The sequence below is a fragment of the Primulina eburnea genome, chromosome 1 (genome assembly GCF_022965805.1).
Source record: "Primulina eburnea isolate SZY01 chromosome 1, ASM2296580v1, whole genome shotgun sequence".
Classification (NCBI taxonomy): domain Eukaryota; kingdom Viridiplantae; phylum Streptophyta; class Magnoliopsida; order Lamiales; family Gesneriaceae; genus Primulina; species Primulina eburnea.
The window spans coordinates 52,009,469-52,027,322 of record NC_133101.1 but is presented as its reverse complement, the minus strand read 5'-3'; the positions used below and the strand labels follow the sequence as shown (position 1 = coordinate 52,027,322).

General features: G+C 38.3%; 1 protein-coding gene across 1 annotated transcript; it reads left to right on the top strand.

Moving 5' to 3' along the window:
* The first annotated feature begins 11,255 nt into the window (after positions 1-11,255).
* On the top strand, positions 11,256-13,443 carry LOC140807924 (uncharacterized). Its single transcript, XM_073164882.1, has 6 exons — positions 11,256-11,366; positions 11,548-12,187; positions 12,269-12,440; positions 12,615-12,799; positions 12,947-13,011; positions 13,090-13,443. Exons 1-6 carry the CDS (start codon positions 11,256-11,258, stop codon positions 13,441-13,443), a joined length of 1,527 nt encoding a protein of 508 aa, XP_073020983.1.
* Positions 13,444-17,854: the final 4,411 nt, after the last annotated feature.

The window sequence follows — 17,854 nt, the reverse complement described above, 5'->3', positions numbered from 1 at the left end:
CTGAACCGATCCAAGAACTGATCTCCTTTATATCAGTTTACACAAGTTAAAAGCTTTAAATTGATTAGCTTTATTAACGAATGATTATTTTGAGTATTTTTCACTTGGTTTAAAACCAAACTCGATCTAATTCATCGGTGTATACATTCTTAGAACACGAGCTATTGCAGCTTATTGAGAATATTATGTTTGAAGCATCTTCAGAGGTGCCCAAACCGATCCATCAATTGGTATCAGAGCTAGTTGTTCTAAGAAGGACATCTTAAATCTAATATTTTTAAATATGTTTCAAATTATTAAAATGGTTTTCAAAACCCTCTTAAAAATTTTATGTGAGTTTGCCGTGGGAAGAGAGAAGGTTTTTGGCTCTGCAACTAACATTGTAGCCACTTGTCTCGACTCCGTAACTTTGTTGTTTTAGAAGCTTGCAGGGTTTTGAGTTCAACTGACAGCAGAACAACTAAACTGATCCGTGCACAAGATTTCAGTTGTCAGCCTACTAGTTCAAGCTGATCAACAGACGAAACATAGCTAAGCTGAAATGCTGGATGATTAAAGTGGAGATTAATCATCAATAGTATATCGCCGCTTAACTGCCATATCAGATCATAGTAGATCAAGTCCAAGGCAAATTAGCTGCTCTTCTGGCAAAAAGAGACTAAAAATCGATGCAGCATTTCAGAGCATTCAAGACGACCAGTTGTCGGTATATCTAGTTCTAGCATGTACAAACTAACTGATATTTGATGTTGTTTAAAATTGGCTAATATCATAGCACTTTCCTTTACAAAAATTTGGTGCACTTAAATGTATAAAAGGGACGCGTAATTGATTAAATAAACATCTTTTTATCCAGTTAGTTTCTATGTAACTGAACTGCTATTTACATATGTGTTGCCAAAATTGCTTGAATGTTAAATGATGCTAAAAATCATTGTTAAAATGGCGTAAATGATTATATTTTGAGGGGGAGTTTTTAATTTAGTTCTTGAGGGGGAGATTTATTTAAAATTTAACTAGAATTGAAAAATGTTTTAAATTCGTTTTAAACTCATTTTTAATTTCATTTCTTGAGGGAGAGCTTTCTTATTCCTCAAACTAAAAAATTCTTTTTAATCGTTTTAAATGTTTTTGATTCTCACAAAGGGGTGGAATCAGTTAAATTTTAAATCGTTTTAATTGCTCAATTTTGTGATTATCAAAAAGGAGGAAGTTGCTGGAACATTTCATGTTAGCAATCTTGATTTTGATGATTTGCAAAACTTGTTATTTTGTTTCTAATAATTTTTCCTAAGTGCATAGAAACAGAAACTGATCAGAATTTGAATTGATCAGTTATTAAGCCAAAACTGAAGCTATCGAAACGCAAAATGAAAGCGACAACTGATCACCCAAACTAAATCAGTTCAACTAGAAATATCAAAAGACCAGTTCAAATAATTATCCAGCTGATAGGCAGTTCAGCAGTAGACCTTCAAAAGCCCGGCCAGCTGATGAAGAGCTCAACTGATGAAGAGCACAGCTGACCAGTTCAACTGAAGCAGCGAATTAGTTCAGCTGACGAGCCAACTGATTTCACCGAACCAGTTTGAGATCATTTCAACTGACAGTTCAGAACATCAGTTAGGAATCAATCAGTTTGCAGAATACGACAAGCTTATTCAATGTAATCCAACTGTGCGCACTGAGGAAAAGCCTTTATCCAGTCAATAGACAATAATAGACGTTGCATCAGTACTTAAAGCCAAAACATTCTAGAATGGCGGTCGGAAAGTACAAGACAAATATCGAGGAAAGGATTCAAAATGCAAAAAAAAAAATAATAATTGATTCTCACTGTACGATCATGTTTCGCGCCTATAAATAGAAGATAAAAATCAGTGAAGAAAAATGAAAAACGTTTGTGGAACACACAAGTATGTGAAGATCAGAAGAGAAAAAGGGCATGCCAAATGCTTAGTATAGAAGCAAAAGTCTCAGTGTGTGAGAACACTTTCGTATTGTATTCATAGTTTAGTTCTGACACATGCACACATGCCTTAACTCATATATACAGAGAGTTGAGCTTATTGACTGGCTGAGTAAGTCTTGCACAAAGACGTAAAACTTGTGTATGTAGTACTTTTGACACATAGACGTTAAACAAGTGTTGGCTGGAAGGTGCTGCCTTCAGTCTAGAATAGGAGTTCAGTTAGGCAGTAGGGTACGTACTAAGCTGACCTGGTTTGTACAACTCTTTGTATAAATCAAAGTCTTATAGTGGATCCTACCCGAGGTGGTAGAAGGGGTGACATAGAGCAGTTGAAGTCTCCGAACATCCATAAACATATCTTGTGTTATTAACTGTTTAACTATTGTTTTTAAAACTGATTTGTTTAGTTCGAGTAGTAATCAGTTCAGTTCTCATCATAACTGAACTGATATATAAAATGAACTGATATATGCAAGAACTGATTCCCGTTATATCAGTAATCAGTTTACACAAGTTAAAAGCTTTAAAATGATTATCTTTCTTAACAAAGGATTATTTCGAGTATTTTCCGCTTGGTTTAAAACCAAACTAGATCTAATTCATCGGTGTTTACATTCTTAGAACACGATATATTGCAGCTCATTGAGAATATTGTGTTTGAAACACCTTCAAAGGTTCCCGAACCGATCCATCAGTATCTAAACGAAATATTTTGCCATGAAGTTTTTGGGCTTAATGGGCCTTTAATTGGTTTTGGGCATAAACTCCTACACTTCCTAATTTTTTTTAATGGTCCATTATGCTCTAATTACCCTATTTAATCAACCATCCGAAAACCATAAACCTACCATAGGACAATCGGCTTCCCCATCCCCTTTCAGCAGTAGCCTCCCTCGATTTTTCCATCAGCTATCCTCCTTAGTTTCCCAAGCTTCTTTCAAAGGACTCCTTCCCTGTCTCTGTGGTGCACGTTCTATGCAATTGTGTCGAGGTTTTCAAGCTTAATTATGTAAAAGCACGCCTATATCTCTTTTCTTTACATCATTCACACCAACAAAAGTTATGTTTTTGCATGAGAAACATTCAATCTATCATGTGGTGTAAGTTTTATGCGAATTTTTTCATGAAATAAACGTTCTTTGCATGTAACTAACGTTTTGTTATTCTTGTGTAAGGGGCTGCAGATTTGAGATGCTAGGGGGCTTAACAGGTTGAGAGATAAGGTGTCAAGGTGTTCAAGTCTCGGGTTGGCCACGTTTTGGTAAGGGCCGATTATGTCCTTGGTTGAGTGTCTCGGTTGGGACTAGATTGAGAGTTAGGTGTGAGCCATGGTGCAAAGGCTATTCCAAACACTAGATCCTGGTATGTCTGAGTCGTGGCCTAAGATAGCTCGAACTGCTGGTCGTGGTCAAAGGGTCGATCGAGAGAGTTAAATGGAAGGGTGCATGACTTTGGGTGTCTTCGGGTGATTCATGGTGAATCGAGGGGTCAATGTGCATGGGGCTGAGGGAAGTTGCTAGGTCGGTCTAGGAGTGTCCAGAGTGAGCTAGGAAGGGTTGGTTCGAGCCTGCTCCGGGCTAGTTGAACATAGGATAGAGGTTGGCTTCGAAGTGTTTGGGATATGTTTCTTCGCAAGCTTAGCGCCGCGATGCTGCCCTTTAGGCGCTGCAACAATTGATCTTTTAGGCTGGTAGAACTGCAACGCTGGTGTCGGGCGCCTAGGCGCTAACCAAGTGATTCAAGGCCACAGTGTCAGCGCCTAGGCACAAACCCATTGTGGATGGGCTAGTGGTTTTAGCGCTTATGACTCGTTTGGACTCGATTTTACATCTGGGAAATTGTTGTAAGTATGTTTCAAGGTGTTCTAATAAGTTGTTCGACTTTGGGTCGAAATTTTTGAGGTCCATGGGCAAAATGGTCATTTTGCACCCAGGTAGAGTTAGCAGTCATGGTAGTGCCCTGATAACAAATTGACATGTTTTAAACGATTGGTTATCATGAACTTGACTTTTATGGAAATATGAAAAATACGTAGCATGCTTGATTTTAAAGAAATTTATGTATATGCATGATTTTTATAAGTCATGAATACGATTATAGATGTGAGTTGTTTGTGGCTCATACGAACACGAACACGAACACGAACATGTAATGTCACGTCCCGAAATCGAGACGTACCATCAGCGTTTAAAAATTTAAAATCGTATAACGACAAGCCATGCAGTACATTAAATAGCCAAAATTCAGTGTATTACATAAATCAATAATCTTATTTACAATGCGATTAAAACGAAATGCGGAAGTGTAAAATACGATAATCTAACTAAAAGACAGAATAACAAGTCATGTCTTGAATTGGATTGGCTTCATCAACATCCCCATAAATATTCTTGTTCTTTATCTTTGATTTGTTCCTCGTTCTTATCTGGGGTGGGAATTTAAGGGGTGAGTATTTGAGGAAATACTCAGTAAATGAGGGTTGATCATACATAACAAATATCAAGGTTATAACTATACGAATACATTATCATAATTTCAGTAATAAGCATGTTGAATCGAATATGAACAAAATACAATATCTGGGGTGAGAATGTAAGGGGTGAGTATTTGAGGAAATACTCAGTAAATGAGGGTTGATCATGCATAACAAATATCAAGGTTATAACTATACGAATACATTATCATAATTTCAGTAATAAGCATGTTGAATGGAATATGAACAAAACACAAACATTGCATTGAAAATCATCTCATTTTCATGGTTTATTGATCAGTCCCCAATATGTTACTCCTCTAAAGGGTGAGGCCAAATGAATGGTTATTATATCCCAGCGCATCAAGGCAAAAAAAAAAACATATCAAATATTGAAATTTCTTTGTCATTTCTAATTCGAATCATTACAGTGCATTTCAAAATTTTCAAACATGCTTTCAAATATTATAACTAATATCAAATAACAAATTGTTCAAGGGTTTTCATAACAAATTGAATCGAATATCATGCCGATCAAATTTTTAAAGACATATGTATATCATTTTGAAAACAGTAATAAACCCACTTACTTTTGCAAATCTAGCGAGAAAGAATGCTGCTTGTTTTGGGAACCTAACTTAGCTGCTGCAAGGCTTAGAAAATGGACAAGGATGAGATGCTACAAGGCTTTGAAAATGGACAAGGATTAGCTGCTACAAGGCTTTGAAAATAGCTGCTGGTGGTGTGATTCCTCATAACCTTTGGCCACTATTTATAGGTGAAAATGATCAACTGAAAAGGCAACTATTACCACTCAATAATCACTGTTAATGGACCTTAAATTGGCTGTTACAACTCCTCCCAACCCGCTGCATATGTCATTTAAAATTTGAATTTTGAAGGTTGTATGCTTGTATTTTAAGGCTACTACAATTGGGTGAAATGGTATTTAATCCTCTTTTATTGTGCTGTTACAACTTGCTCAATTCAACTTAGTATAATGATGATTGAATAGAGGGAGAACATTCTGTACATTTATTCAAAATGCATGGAATAATGCAAGACCAAATTGATTGGGTTTTCACATGTAAGGCCAATGCTCAGTGGATGGATAAAACTGTCGTTGATGTTCCCGCCGTCGGGTACCATGCACGGTTATACGTAGATGGATCCATCGACTAGAGCTGATACGAAAGTCACAACTAATTATTTGAATTCAAATGAGAAAAATGAACACGTATATGTTGATATGATGAGTCATGTTTTGGATACGTTATGCTTGACACGATATGTTTAAGTTCATTTTTTAAAATCATGAAGTTTATTTAAAGTACAATATTTTTCACTATTGCATGTTACGTACATGTACTTGTTATAACGATTCAGGTGTTGAGTCTTTAGATTCACTAGGTGTGAATGATGCAGGTAAGCATATTGATGAGGATATGAGAGATGCCGAAGACTGAGTAAGTGGAGCTGGATGTGCGCACGTTAACCCGAGGACCATACTTGTAACGCCCCGAAAATTTAAAGGTCCACGCAAACCACATGCATGCAATTATTAATTCTTTTGTATTTTAGTTAAATGTTTTAATTGCATGAATTAATTATGTTGTGTATATTTGCATGTTTAAAATATATTTTTCTTCATGGTTGCATTAAAATATATTTTTAAAGGTTATTCGAGTTGCGATCAAGAACGGAGATCGAGGGCTGGAAAATAGAAAATGTTTTTATTAAATAATTGTTTTTAATTATTTAAAATATGGGTTATGCTTTTTATTATTTTTGAAAATAATGGTTTTGAGGTGATTTTATACGCCGGGACGTAGATTTTATCGGTGTTGGTTTTTCAACAAAAATACGAACTTTTTGACAACCCGGCTATTTAATTCACAAACTACTTTTACCAAAACTATTTTAGTATTCTAATTAAATCCTAATTAAGACTAATGGGCCTAATTTTGAGGCTTAATGGGCTTAAGTTTAATTAAGGGTTTAGTTAGTGTTTAATATGTAAACTCGCCCCAAACCTAGACACTTGCACGCCTCAAATTTCAGAATTTTTGCACACCAATACACGGCACACAACACCACAATTTGAAGAAGAAAGCTCAAGGAGATTTCAAGCCAAAAGTCTTGCCCGTTCTTCGTAGTCGTCAATGAATACTCGTGCGTTAAAAACGCAAAGGCACGCCATATTTCTTCGTTTTCTCATCTTTCACATCATAGTAATTATTTAAAATTATTTTTCACGAAAAACATGGCACACAAGATGGAATTTTCGTAACTACATGCATAGGTGTCTTAAACTTGTGTTTTTGCTTCCCAAAATCATGTTTTATATTGTATAAAGGGCTGCCATGATTAGGACTTGATCAAGCATGAATTTACACAATTTTAGGGTCATAAAACTCAACCAAATAAGTTGCAAACGTAAGTAACAAAAGCTGGAAACCAAATTGATAATATTGGTGGCATAGGTGATCGGTTAAGGGGAAAGGGGACGCATGGCTCGGTTTGGCTGGACCAGGGCTAAGCTAGGGTCGTGCTTGGGTCAAGGGAAGAGTCCTAGTCATGCTAGGACTCGAACACCAGGGCTGGGAAGGAGTCCTAGCAAGCTAGGACTCCAACCCGTGAGTTCAAGGAAGAGTAGCAAAGGTGGGCAGCAGCTTGTGCAGGGCTTGTTGGCTCGGTCAGGGGCTTTGGGCTGGGCTAGGTTAGGTCCTTAGGGTCCTAAGAAGGTGCACAAGCGGCTGGTTCAAGGTCTGGTTCGGTGGTCAAGTGGATAAGCAAGAAAACGTGGAGTCCTAGTCTAGGTGGGTTTTCTCGGCCATGCTTGTGCTGAAGTGGGGGACTTCGGTTTTCAAGTTGGGGCTCGAGTCATATGGGTTCTAAGGGTCCAGTGGGGTGTCTAGAGGGGCTTGTCATAATCTGGTGCAGGGTGGCTCGACATGGCTCGAGCTAAGCACAAAACGTGGGGGGAGAAACTCACGACAGCAAGTTAGGCGAGAAGTTGTTGTCAAGCTTCAGTGGTTTGCTGCTCACGACAAGGGGCTTAGGTTGGTCTGGGCTTGGTTTATGCGTGGTCCAAGGAAGGTTAGGGTCATGAGGGGTCAGTGGTTAGACGGCTGGAAGAGTCCTAGGCAACTAGGAAACCCAATTCAACATGGACACTACAAACACACACACGTGCAGAATTTTATGGCGACTTCCAGGAAATTTTTGATCGGGCCAGGGCTTGTTTTATGGGCTGGGCTTGGTTATTATGGTCCCTAGATGGGTTGGCTAAGTTTTGGCTCAAGGTGGCTCGGGCGTGGCTCGGGTAAATTAGGAGATGGCTCGGTGTGTTCGATAAGGTGTCAAAAACGAAAATTAAAAGGCTAAAATTGAATCCATGGGTCCACGGGGGTGGCTCATGACTTGTAATGGTATAATAAATCTTAAAAATGTTATGGTTAAAGTTTGGGATCAAAATAACGAGTTTTGGATTTATCCGGGATTTAATCGCCGCACGAAACGCTAATTAACGAATTAATTGTAACGCCTCGTTTTAAGCTTCATAAAATTATGAAAAATTATATTTAAGCTTAAATAATTATTAAAAGTCTAAGTTTTAAATTTGGGAATTTTATATTAAGGTTTGGTTTAATTCGGGATTAAACGCATTAATACGTTATATTTAAAGATTAATTTAAAAGTCGTCGAATTAAGCTAAATAAAAAAAATGAGAAAATTCATGTAAACTTAAATAATTATTTGAGACATGTTAAAGTCAATGAAATTAAGAAAATGTCAAAAACGTGAAATTTTACGTCTAGGGGTAAAACGGTCTTTTTACACCTAAAAATCAGTAAACATCATGACAGTTCTCTAATGTTGTTTTATATGCTAATATGATTATTTTCAATGATTATGGATGTTTACATGTTAATATGTCAATTTTAAATGTTTATGGATTTTTAAGATGTTAATATGTTTTATGATTTAATATGCTAAAACGTTTATTTTAAATGTTTATTTTAAACATTTATGATGTTAAAATGTTTATTTTAAAAATGTTCATGGATGTTTATGATTTTTAATAAGTTAAGTTATGATTTTTAAATGTCTATGACTTTTTATGATTTAAATATGGACATTTAAAAGACATGTTACATGCTTGATTTCGAAATAAAAATGATATTATGCATGTTTTTATTAAGTGATGATAACATGTTGAAGGACGTGAAGGGATTGTGACTACTGCATGTTAGAAATATCGTGAGGGTTATGGTCCCAGTGGGAGCCCGACGATCGTGTTTCCGTTGATACGAATACGATGATATGATTAGAGATGTCGTGAGGGGAGAAGGCCCCAGAAGAAGCCCATTTATGGGAAAAGGCCCCAGAGGGAGTCCCGACGATAATATTTCCAATTACACGAACATGTTAATACGTAAGGCCAGGGCCCAGTTGACCGGTGAGAGTGTTGCTAGTGTCCCCCGCCGCCCAGTACTGTGGTTACATGTAGATGGATCCATCGCCCAACACGTTTAAGAATACGAGACACAATCAACGATCTGAATTAAACATACACGAACATGAAGACGAATATGAATATGATTATATTGATATGAACATGATATGAATATGAATATGTTGATATGAATATGTTTATGTTTATATGAAAATGTTCATGCATAAAATTATGAAAATGGTTTTATTTAAAAGTTTTATGCATTACGAAATTGTTTACGAAAATGTTTATGTTTATGCATCTTCATGAAAATGATATTATAAGTACAAGTATTTTTCACTGTAATATGTTAACTGTATTACGTATTACTCGTTATCAAGTATATGACGTGTTGAGTCTTTAGACTCACTAAGTGTGATTGATGCAGGTGATATTGATTATGAATATGATAATAGAGGTCTTGATGGTTGACTTGACTGGACTGAAGGTGCACATAACCCGAGGAACGACGCTAGTTTTCCGCACTAGTTATTATTTATGATTTTAAGTAATGTTAAAGATATTTTTACGTCTTTTATTTATGTTATGAGAGATTTTTGAGAGGTTATAGTATGGGCTATACTTTTCAAATAATGTTTTTAGATTGTTAAATGTTTGACGATTTTGCTTTAAAATATTTTTCTTTGGACTTTTGAATGGCAGTTGGATGTTTATTTTCAAAATGATGTCAAAATATTTTATGGTTCGGCCGATGCTAAGTGAGGTTTTAAAAAAAATCCTAGTACTTTTTAAAAAAACGAATAAGCAGACGTTTCAATACTTTTTCCGCACATTATGTTTATGAGTTATGATTGAACATGGATATTTTCATACACTTTCGTTCTTACATGTCGATGATTTGTCAGGATTTTTTGCATGCTTCATATTTGAGTTATTTTACACGACAGTATAGGGTTTGACGATTTCTCTCATTTTAAATGCATTATTTTTACAGTAGTTGATTAATTTTATTTTAAAATGTGGGATTGAGAGCTGTTATTACATGCATGCATTTAAATGCATTTTTCGAGATTTACTTTTTTTGTTAAAAAAATCTAGTAGTATTTTAAGTTAGACGTTTCATGAAAAGTTGTAATTTTTTATATCCAAAACTCAATCTAATATAATATTCTATTAAAAAAGCTCATGAGTTGAATTGAGTATTGTTTATATTATCTTTGTATTCATATTTTGAGCGGTTATGTATCCACATTGTGACTTGTGAATCGTCTTTAATTTATTGTCAATTATTATTTTTATATTATTATTGTTATTCTTTCTGTTTGATGGATACATATTGGGAGTTGTTTTTAATTTAATGTCTATTATTATTAGTATTTTATATATTATTGTTATTTTTTGAGTTTGATGTTGTGTGATATTATTTTGTAATAATTTATTTGTACTCTTAAACGGATGTATTGATGTTTAATTTATTGTTTTAATATGTTATTTCTCTTAATTTGTGATACCCCATAAGGATCCGGGTCGTCATTAATCACGGCTTGTTACTTGGATAGCTCGAGACAGAGCTAATATGCTGGTCATTTTCCAGAGGACTCGGGCAGATCTCTTCATCCTAGGAACTTCTTTTCTTCTCGGGCAGCCAACATAGCCCGGGCTCTCATCCAAGTACCCGAGTAACCTACTATCCGGGACACCTCAAGAATTGCACCACACTCGAGTATAATTAATATAGGCAGTCTAATCTGTCAGAACAACTTGGGTTTGGAATGTCCTAGAAGTCATCAGAAGCTACAAGGACGGGCAGCCGACTTGCCATACTTAGTAAGTGGCACGAGAATCGAGGTACTTACACCATTTTTCTACTATAAATAGCAGTTATTAGTCTCATTTAATGATTCTAAAATCTTTGAACTCATTACACATATTTTCTCGCAAATATTGCTTGTGTTCACCTTGAACCTACTGACTTTAGCATCGGAGTGGCTACGCCGGACGCCCCTCCGGCGCTCATTCACGAGTTCTTTTCATTGTTTGCAGGTGCTACCACAGTCGTTATCCTCACTCAAGATTCCCAAACACTATAAATTATTGATATGATTCGTTGGAGCTTCTTACCCGGCTCACTCATTTCAGCGAGATTACATCATTGGCACCGTCTGTGGGAAGCTTGAGTTCAAGACGTTGATATGGCTCGTACGAGAAGAACCAACCAAGATAACTCTTGCGCCCAGGATGATGGAGGGTAGACTTCAAGACAAGTTTATGTTAATAACACCGGACCAAATCTCATTACTTTGACCTCGGAAGAGCTGCAAAAGATTGTATCCGATGCCATAAAGCAATCTATGGCCAGGAAAGAAGTTTCTCATCATGTTACACCACCCGAGGATAGACATGAGCATGAGCAGGAGCAGGAGATGAGGGAGGAGGAGGTGAGAGGAGAAGACGATGGCAAGGTGATATAGTGACAGATCGGGGGATCAAGGTGAATCAGGAGAAAGTCAAATCTGTGATGTGCATGTCATTTCTCGATCTGTCAAAGAAGTACAGAAGCTGACCGGGAGGATTGCTTCCCTTTCTCGATTTATTTTCCGGTCAGCGCACAGGAGTTATCCTTTCTTTCAACTCTTGAGGAAGGCCCAACAATTTGGATGGGATGAGAAATGTGAACAGGCCTTCCAGGATTTGAAGATTCATCTTGCAGAGCTCCCTGTGTTGGTGAAGCCAAAGCCCGGGGAGAGATTATTTGTTTATCTATCTACTACAGAGTATGTCGTCAGCTCAGTTCTAATAAAAGGAGAAGGCTCTGACCAAAAGCCTGTCTATTATGTCAGCCATACTCTAAGAGGACCCGAGCTCCGGTACAGCGAAGTGGAGAAGATTGCTTTGGCCTTGATAATGACTGCCCGGAAGCTAAGGCCTTACTTTCTGTCTCATCAAATAGTTGTTCTTACCAATAGTCCTCTTGGTAGGATCATGACTCACTCTGAAGTGTCCGGGCGGATGATCAAGTGGACAGTAGAGTTAGGAGAATATAACATTGAGTACAAGCCTTGGGTTGCCATCAAGGCACAAGCCTTGTCAGATTTCTTATCAGAAATGGTTCAACTCGAGCAAGAGGAAGTATGGAGAGTATTTGTGTACGGGGCGTCGAGCCTTGCTGGATGCGAAGTAGGGGTTGTAATAATATCTCTCCCAGGAGAAAAGATTAAATTGGCACTGAGGATTGACTCCCAGGTAACCAATAATGAGGCCGAGTATGAGTCTGTTCTCGCAGGTATCCGAGCTGCCCGAGAAGTTGGAGCTTCCCAGATTATCCTATATTCTGATACACAGCTCATCACTCAACAAATATAAGGTGTTTATGAAGCTAAGGATGACAGGATGCTCAAATATTTACAGCTCATCAAAGCCCAATCAGAAGTCTTTGTTGATTGGAGTATGCAACAAATACCTCGGGAGGAGAATAGAGAGGCAGATGCTCTGGCAAAAAAATCGATGCTTCTTTGTCTGAAGTCGGCACCCAGGAGGTCCTGCTTGTTTCTCGGTTGATGCTTTCCACCGAGGAAGAAATATTTCCAACAACCGAGGACTCCTGGATGATACCTCTGATCAAGTTTATTGTAAATAATGAACAGAACTCAAGCTCAAAAAACTAAGAGATAAGCTCTCAGGTTTGTTCTCTTAAATAATATGTTGTACAGGAGATCATTCCAGGGACCTCTTTTGAAATGCTTATCTGAGAAAGAGGTGGATGATGTCCTCCGAGAAATTCATGAAGGATGTTGTGCCGAGCACCTCGGAGGAATGTCTTTGGCTCGAAAAACAATGCTTGCTGGTTTCTGGTGGCCAACCTTAAGTCAAGATTCTGCTCGAGTGGTCCAAGCTTGTGAGGACTGTCAACATCTCTCGAATTTCAAGCACAACCCGGCCACTCTCATGAAGCTTATCTAGGCATCTTGCCCCTTTGATCAATGGGGCATGAATATTGTGGGTCCGTTCCTAATTGCCCGGGCTCATAAAAAACTCTTGTTAGTGGCTGTTGATTACATTTCCAAATGGGTTGAAGCTGGGCCCTTGGCAAAAATCACTCAGCAGGAGGTATTGTAATTTCTGTGGAAAAATATTGTGTGCCGGTTTGGAGTGCCCAGAATACTGATCTCGGACAATGGGAGACAGTTTCAGGGCAAAGGAATTACGGCATTGTGCAGGGAAATGAAGATCACTCAATATTTTACCTCTGTTGCATATCCTCAAGTTAAAGGCCAAACAGAAGTCGTCAACAGAATTATTGTACAAGCGCTGAAAACAAGGCCACAAGGCAAAGGAAAAGATTGGGTGGAAGAATTACCCAGTGTTCTATGGGCTTATAGAACCACTCTTCGGGCACCTACTCAAGAAACTCCTTTCAATTTGGTATATGGTTCTGAAGCAGTCCTTCTAGTTGAGATCGGGAAAACTTCTTCCCGGATAGAATCTTACCCGGACAATAATGACCAAAGCCGAGCCATGGAATTAGACTTGGTAGAATAAAAGAGAGACCGAGCATTCATTCGGATGGAGGCATATAGGGGCCGGGTTATGAAATCATATAACAGAAAGGTCCGGATCCGAGACTTCCAAGTAGGGGATTTAGTCATGAAGAAAGTCGACCCTGCTGGGGATGTTGGGAAGCTGGAAGCTCGGTGGGAAGGACATTATAAGATTAGCAACATTATCTGCGGAGCCGACTTTGTCAATCGAGAGACATCTCCTCTTTCCACAATCACTTGGAGGATGTGGTACTTTCTCAATACGTGTTCGGACTTCTGATGAGACCTTGGCTCCTTTGCTTGAGATATAGCTCCCGTGTTGTCACACAACACCGGGACAGAAGCAACTCTATTAAGAATGACGCCCAACTCTTGGACGAAATTCCTTATCCAAACAGCCTCCTTTTTCTGCATCTGATGCAGCAATGTATTCGGCCTCTATGCTGGAATCCGTAGTATTGTCTTGCTTGGAATCCTTCCAAGAGACAGCAGCACCATTGAGCATGAATATAAACCCAGAGGTTGACTTCAAGTCATCGATATCGCTTTGGAAGTTAGAGTCGGTATAGTCTTCCAATTTCAGTTCTCCACCCCATAGACCAAAAACAACTTATTGGTCCTTCTCAAATACTTGAGGATGTCTTTCACATCTTTCCAATGTGGAAGACCAGGGTCCGATTGATATCTACTCACTACACTTAGTGCGAAAGCCACGTCAGGACGTGTAGATATCATCTCTTACATGATGCTACCAATAGCAGATGCATACGGAATGCGTGTCATCGCCGCTATCTCTGCATCAGTCTTGGGAGACATAGACTTGGATAGGGACACGCCATGACACATTGGTAAATGTCCTCTCTTGGACTCATCCATCGAGAATCGCTTCACTATTGTATCAATGTATGTGGACTGAGTGAGACCAAGCAATCTTTTTGATCTATCTCTATAGATCTGTATTCCCAATACAAAAGATGCTTCACCCAAGTCCTGCATCGAGAACTAACTCGCTAACCATATCTTAGTTGATTGCAATATTCCTACATCATTCCTAATGAGTAAAATGTCATCAACATACAACACCAGGAATGTCACAGCACTCCCACTGACCTTTTTATACACACAGGATTCCTCTGGATTCTTAGTAAAACCAAACTCTTTGATTGTACTATCGAATCAAAGGTTCCAACTCCTAGATGTCTGCTTTAGAAAGTTTGCATACCATATGCTCACTTCCGACAGATGTAAACCCTTCAGGTTGAGACATGTAAATCTCTTCCTTAATATCCTCATTAAGAAAGGCTGTCTTGACATTCATCTGCCATATTTCATAGTCATACCATGCATCTATGGCTAGCAATATCCTTATGGACTTGAACATTGTAACTGGAGAAAATGTTTCCTCAAAATCAACTCCTTGCCTTTGAGTATATCCTTTTGCTACCAATCACGCCTTGAAGGTCAATACCTTCCCATCCACCCCAAGTTTCCTCTTGTAAATCAATTTACACCATATGGGAACAGTTCCCTCAGGTGGATCCACAAGGTTCCACACTTGGTTTGAATGCATGGAATTCATCTCAGATTCCATTGCTTCAAGTCACTTGGATGAATCGGCATCAGATAACGCTTCCTTGAAGGTCCTTGGATCACATCCATGGTTAGGCTCATCATGGCCCTCTTCAAGAAGCAGACCATACCTCATAGGTGGTCTCGAGACTCTCTCGGATCTTCTAGAAGCTTGTATCTCCTCTCTTGGCTCTTCGGGTGTGGGTTCTATAATTGTGGGTGTTTCTCGAACCTCTTCGAGTTCTATCATCTCTCATTTTCTATCTAATAGAAATTTCTTTTCAAAAAAGTTGCATTCCTAGAAACAAACACCTTTGTTTCTTGGGGATGATAGAAATAATATCCAACTGAATTCTTTGGATAACCCACAAAGTAACATAAAATGGATCAAATATCCAATTTATCTCCCACTACTTGCTTCACATAAGCAGGGTACCCCCATATTCTAAGATAAGAATATTTGGGAGGCTTACCCATCCATATCTCATATGGTGTCTTGTCAACTGCCTTTGAATAGACATTGTTCAACAACAGTGCCGCTGTCTCAAGCGCATATCCCCAAAAGGATGGCGGCAACTCCGTGAACCCAATCATAGACCGAACCATGTCCATCAAAGTCTGGTTACGACGCTCCGAAACACCATTAAACTGCGGTGTAGCGGGCGGAGTCTACTGCGAGAGAATCCTATTCTCCCTAAGATACTCTTGGAACTCGGCACTCAAGTACTCACCACCTCGATCCGATCGAAGTGTCTTGATGCTTCGTCCCAACTGTTTCTCTACCTCACTTCTGAATTCTTTGAACCTTTCAAAGGTTTCAGACTTGAATTTCATCAAATACACATACCCATACCTCGAAAAGTTATCGGTAAAGGTGATGAAGTAGGCATGTCCATGCTTAGTGGTGATGCTAAGCGAACCGCACACATCGGTATGGATCAAATCCAATAATCCTTTGGCTCGCTCCACATGGCCCTTAAAGGGAATTTTGGTCGTCTTTCCTTTCAGACATGATTCACAAGTCGTGAGAGCATTAATATCAGATATATCAAACATGCCTACTCCCACTAGCTTGCTCATCCTTCTTAAGGAAATATGTCCTAATCGAGCATGCCATAAATGTGCCGAATTTAGAGTATCTTGTTTTCACTTGTTTGTTGTTGTTATAGCTTGGACATTGTTTAGTGGAATATCTTTCAATTTTAAGTTATAGAGATCGTTTTCAAGTTCTCCAGTACCAATTAAACATTTATTCTTGTAAATGTTGCAAACACATTTGCTAAATAAACAAGAATATCCATTTTTATCTAGCATAGAAATGGAAACAATTTTTTCACCAAATCTGGTACAAACAAAACATCTCTTAAAATTAACTTAAAATCATTGTTCAACAGCAAGTAAACATCTCCTTTGGCCTTGGCAGCAACTCTTGCTCCATTGCCCATCCTCAAGAAGGTCTCACCTTTCCTAAGTCTTCTACTTCTTCCCATCACCTGTAACTCATTACAGAGATGTGAGCCACAGCCGGTATCAAATACCCAAGAAGTAGAATTAATTAAAATGTTTACTTCAATGTAAAACATATCATTTCCAGAACCTTTTTGGGCAAGATATTCTCTGCAGTTACGCCTCCAATGTCCAGGCTTCTTGCAGTGATGACAAATATCAACAGTCTTGTCAGCCTTGACTGGTGTGGCTGCCACAACGGGTGTGGGGCCCTTAGCACCTAATCGTTATTACAACACAATCAGATTAGGGTTAATTAATCACAGCAGAAAACGAGTTTAAAAATTCTTTACAATGAGCCCAAGTCATTTTATTTTAATACTAAAAATAGTATTTCATCTCACGTCATAATCATGCCCACACGTAATTACAATCAATCACATAGAAACATCTCATATCCTCGTGACATGCCCCGGTATATAGATACATATACATATATACTAGGAACAAAACATAAACATAAACCTCAGCCCAAGTTGTGGCTCCCACCAGAAGTACCCTCTCCGGTCTCCTGATATCCTGGAGTACCTGCCATTGTCCACACACAAAGACAACAACAGCCCCCCTTGGGGGTAAGCAAAGCTCCGTATGGAACAACCAATCATATATACCACAGATATCTAAACAATGATATATGGTATGCAATGCATGTATGTCGTGGAGGTATCAGGTCAAATGCCCATCCACTGAGCACATGTCAGAATCAATCGAATCGCTATCAAATCAAATCAATGCTCGAGATGGCACACCGGCCGATATGGGAATACACGTATGATAGCGTCGACGAAGCGCCATCAATCCCACATCTCATATCCAATCATATGGGGCCACAATTGTCTATGCTTTACGGGTCATATAATACCGGCATAGCGATTGTGTTCACAAATCCCGGAATCCAATCCAATCATATCAGGGTATCCAAGGATCATAGCTCAACGTGCATGTCATGTATCGATGTATGCATAAAATGATGTGTGTTAACAAAACATTTATTTTATACATCGATATCTCAATCTCAATGTCATGTATGCCACATCAAATCATCAAATAGGCACATAAACACGTATTCCAATCCAATGAATCCAACATATATCATATAATACAGATACATGTCGTATGTTACCCGGTCGCAACATACCTCAATTCTTCGTTTCCAATTGATGTAGCTTTAAGATTTCAGTATAGAAACTATATCTACATCAATAACACATTCATTTCAATCAATAACACTAATCCAAAATCACAAATATGAGTTTCAAATATCTTCTGAAACTTCAAAAATTCATATCAAATCGAAATCAGAACATAATTCAGTTCCGACTTCAAAACTTAGTTTC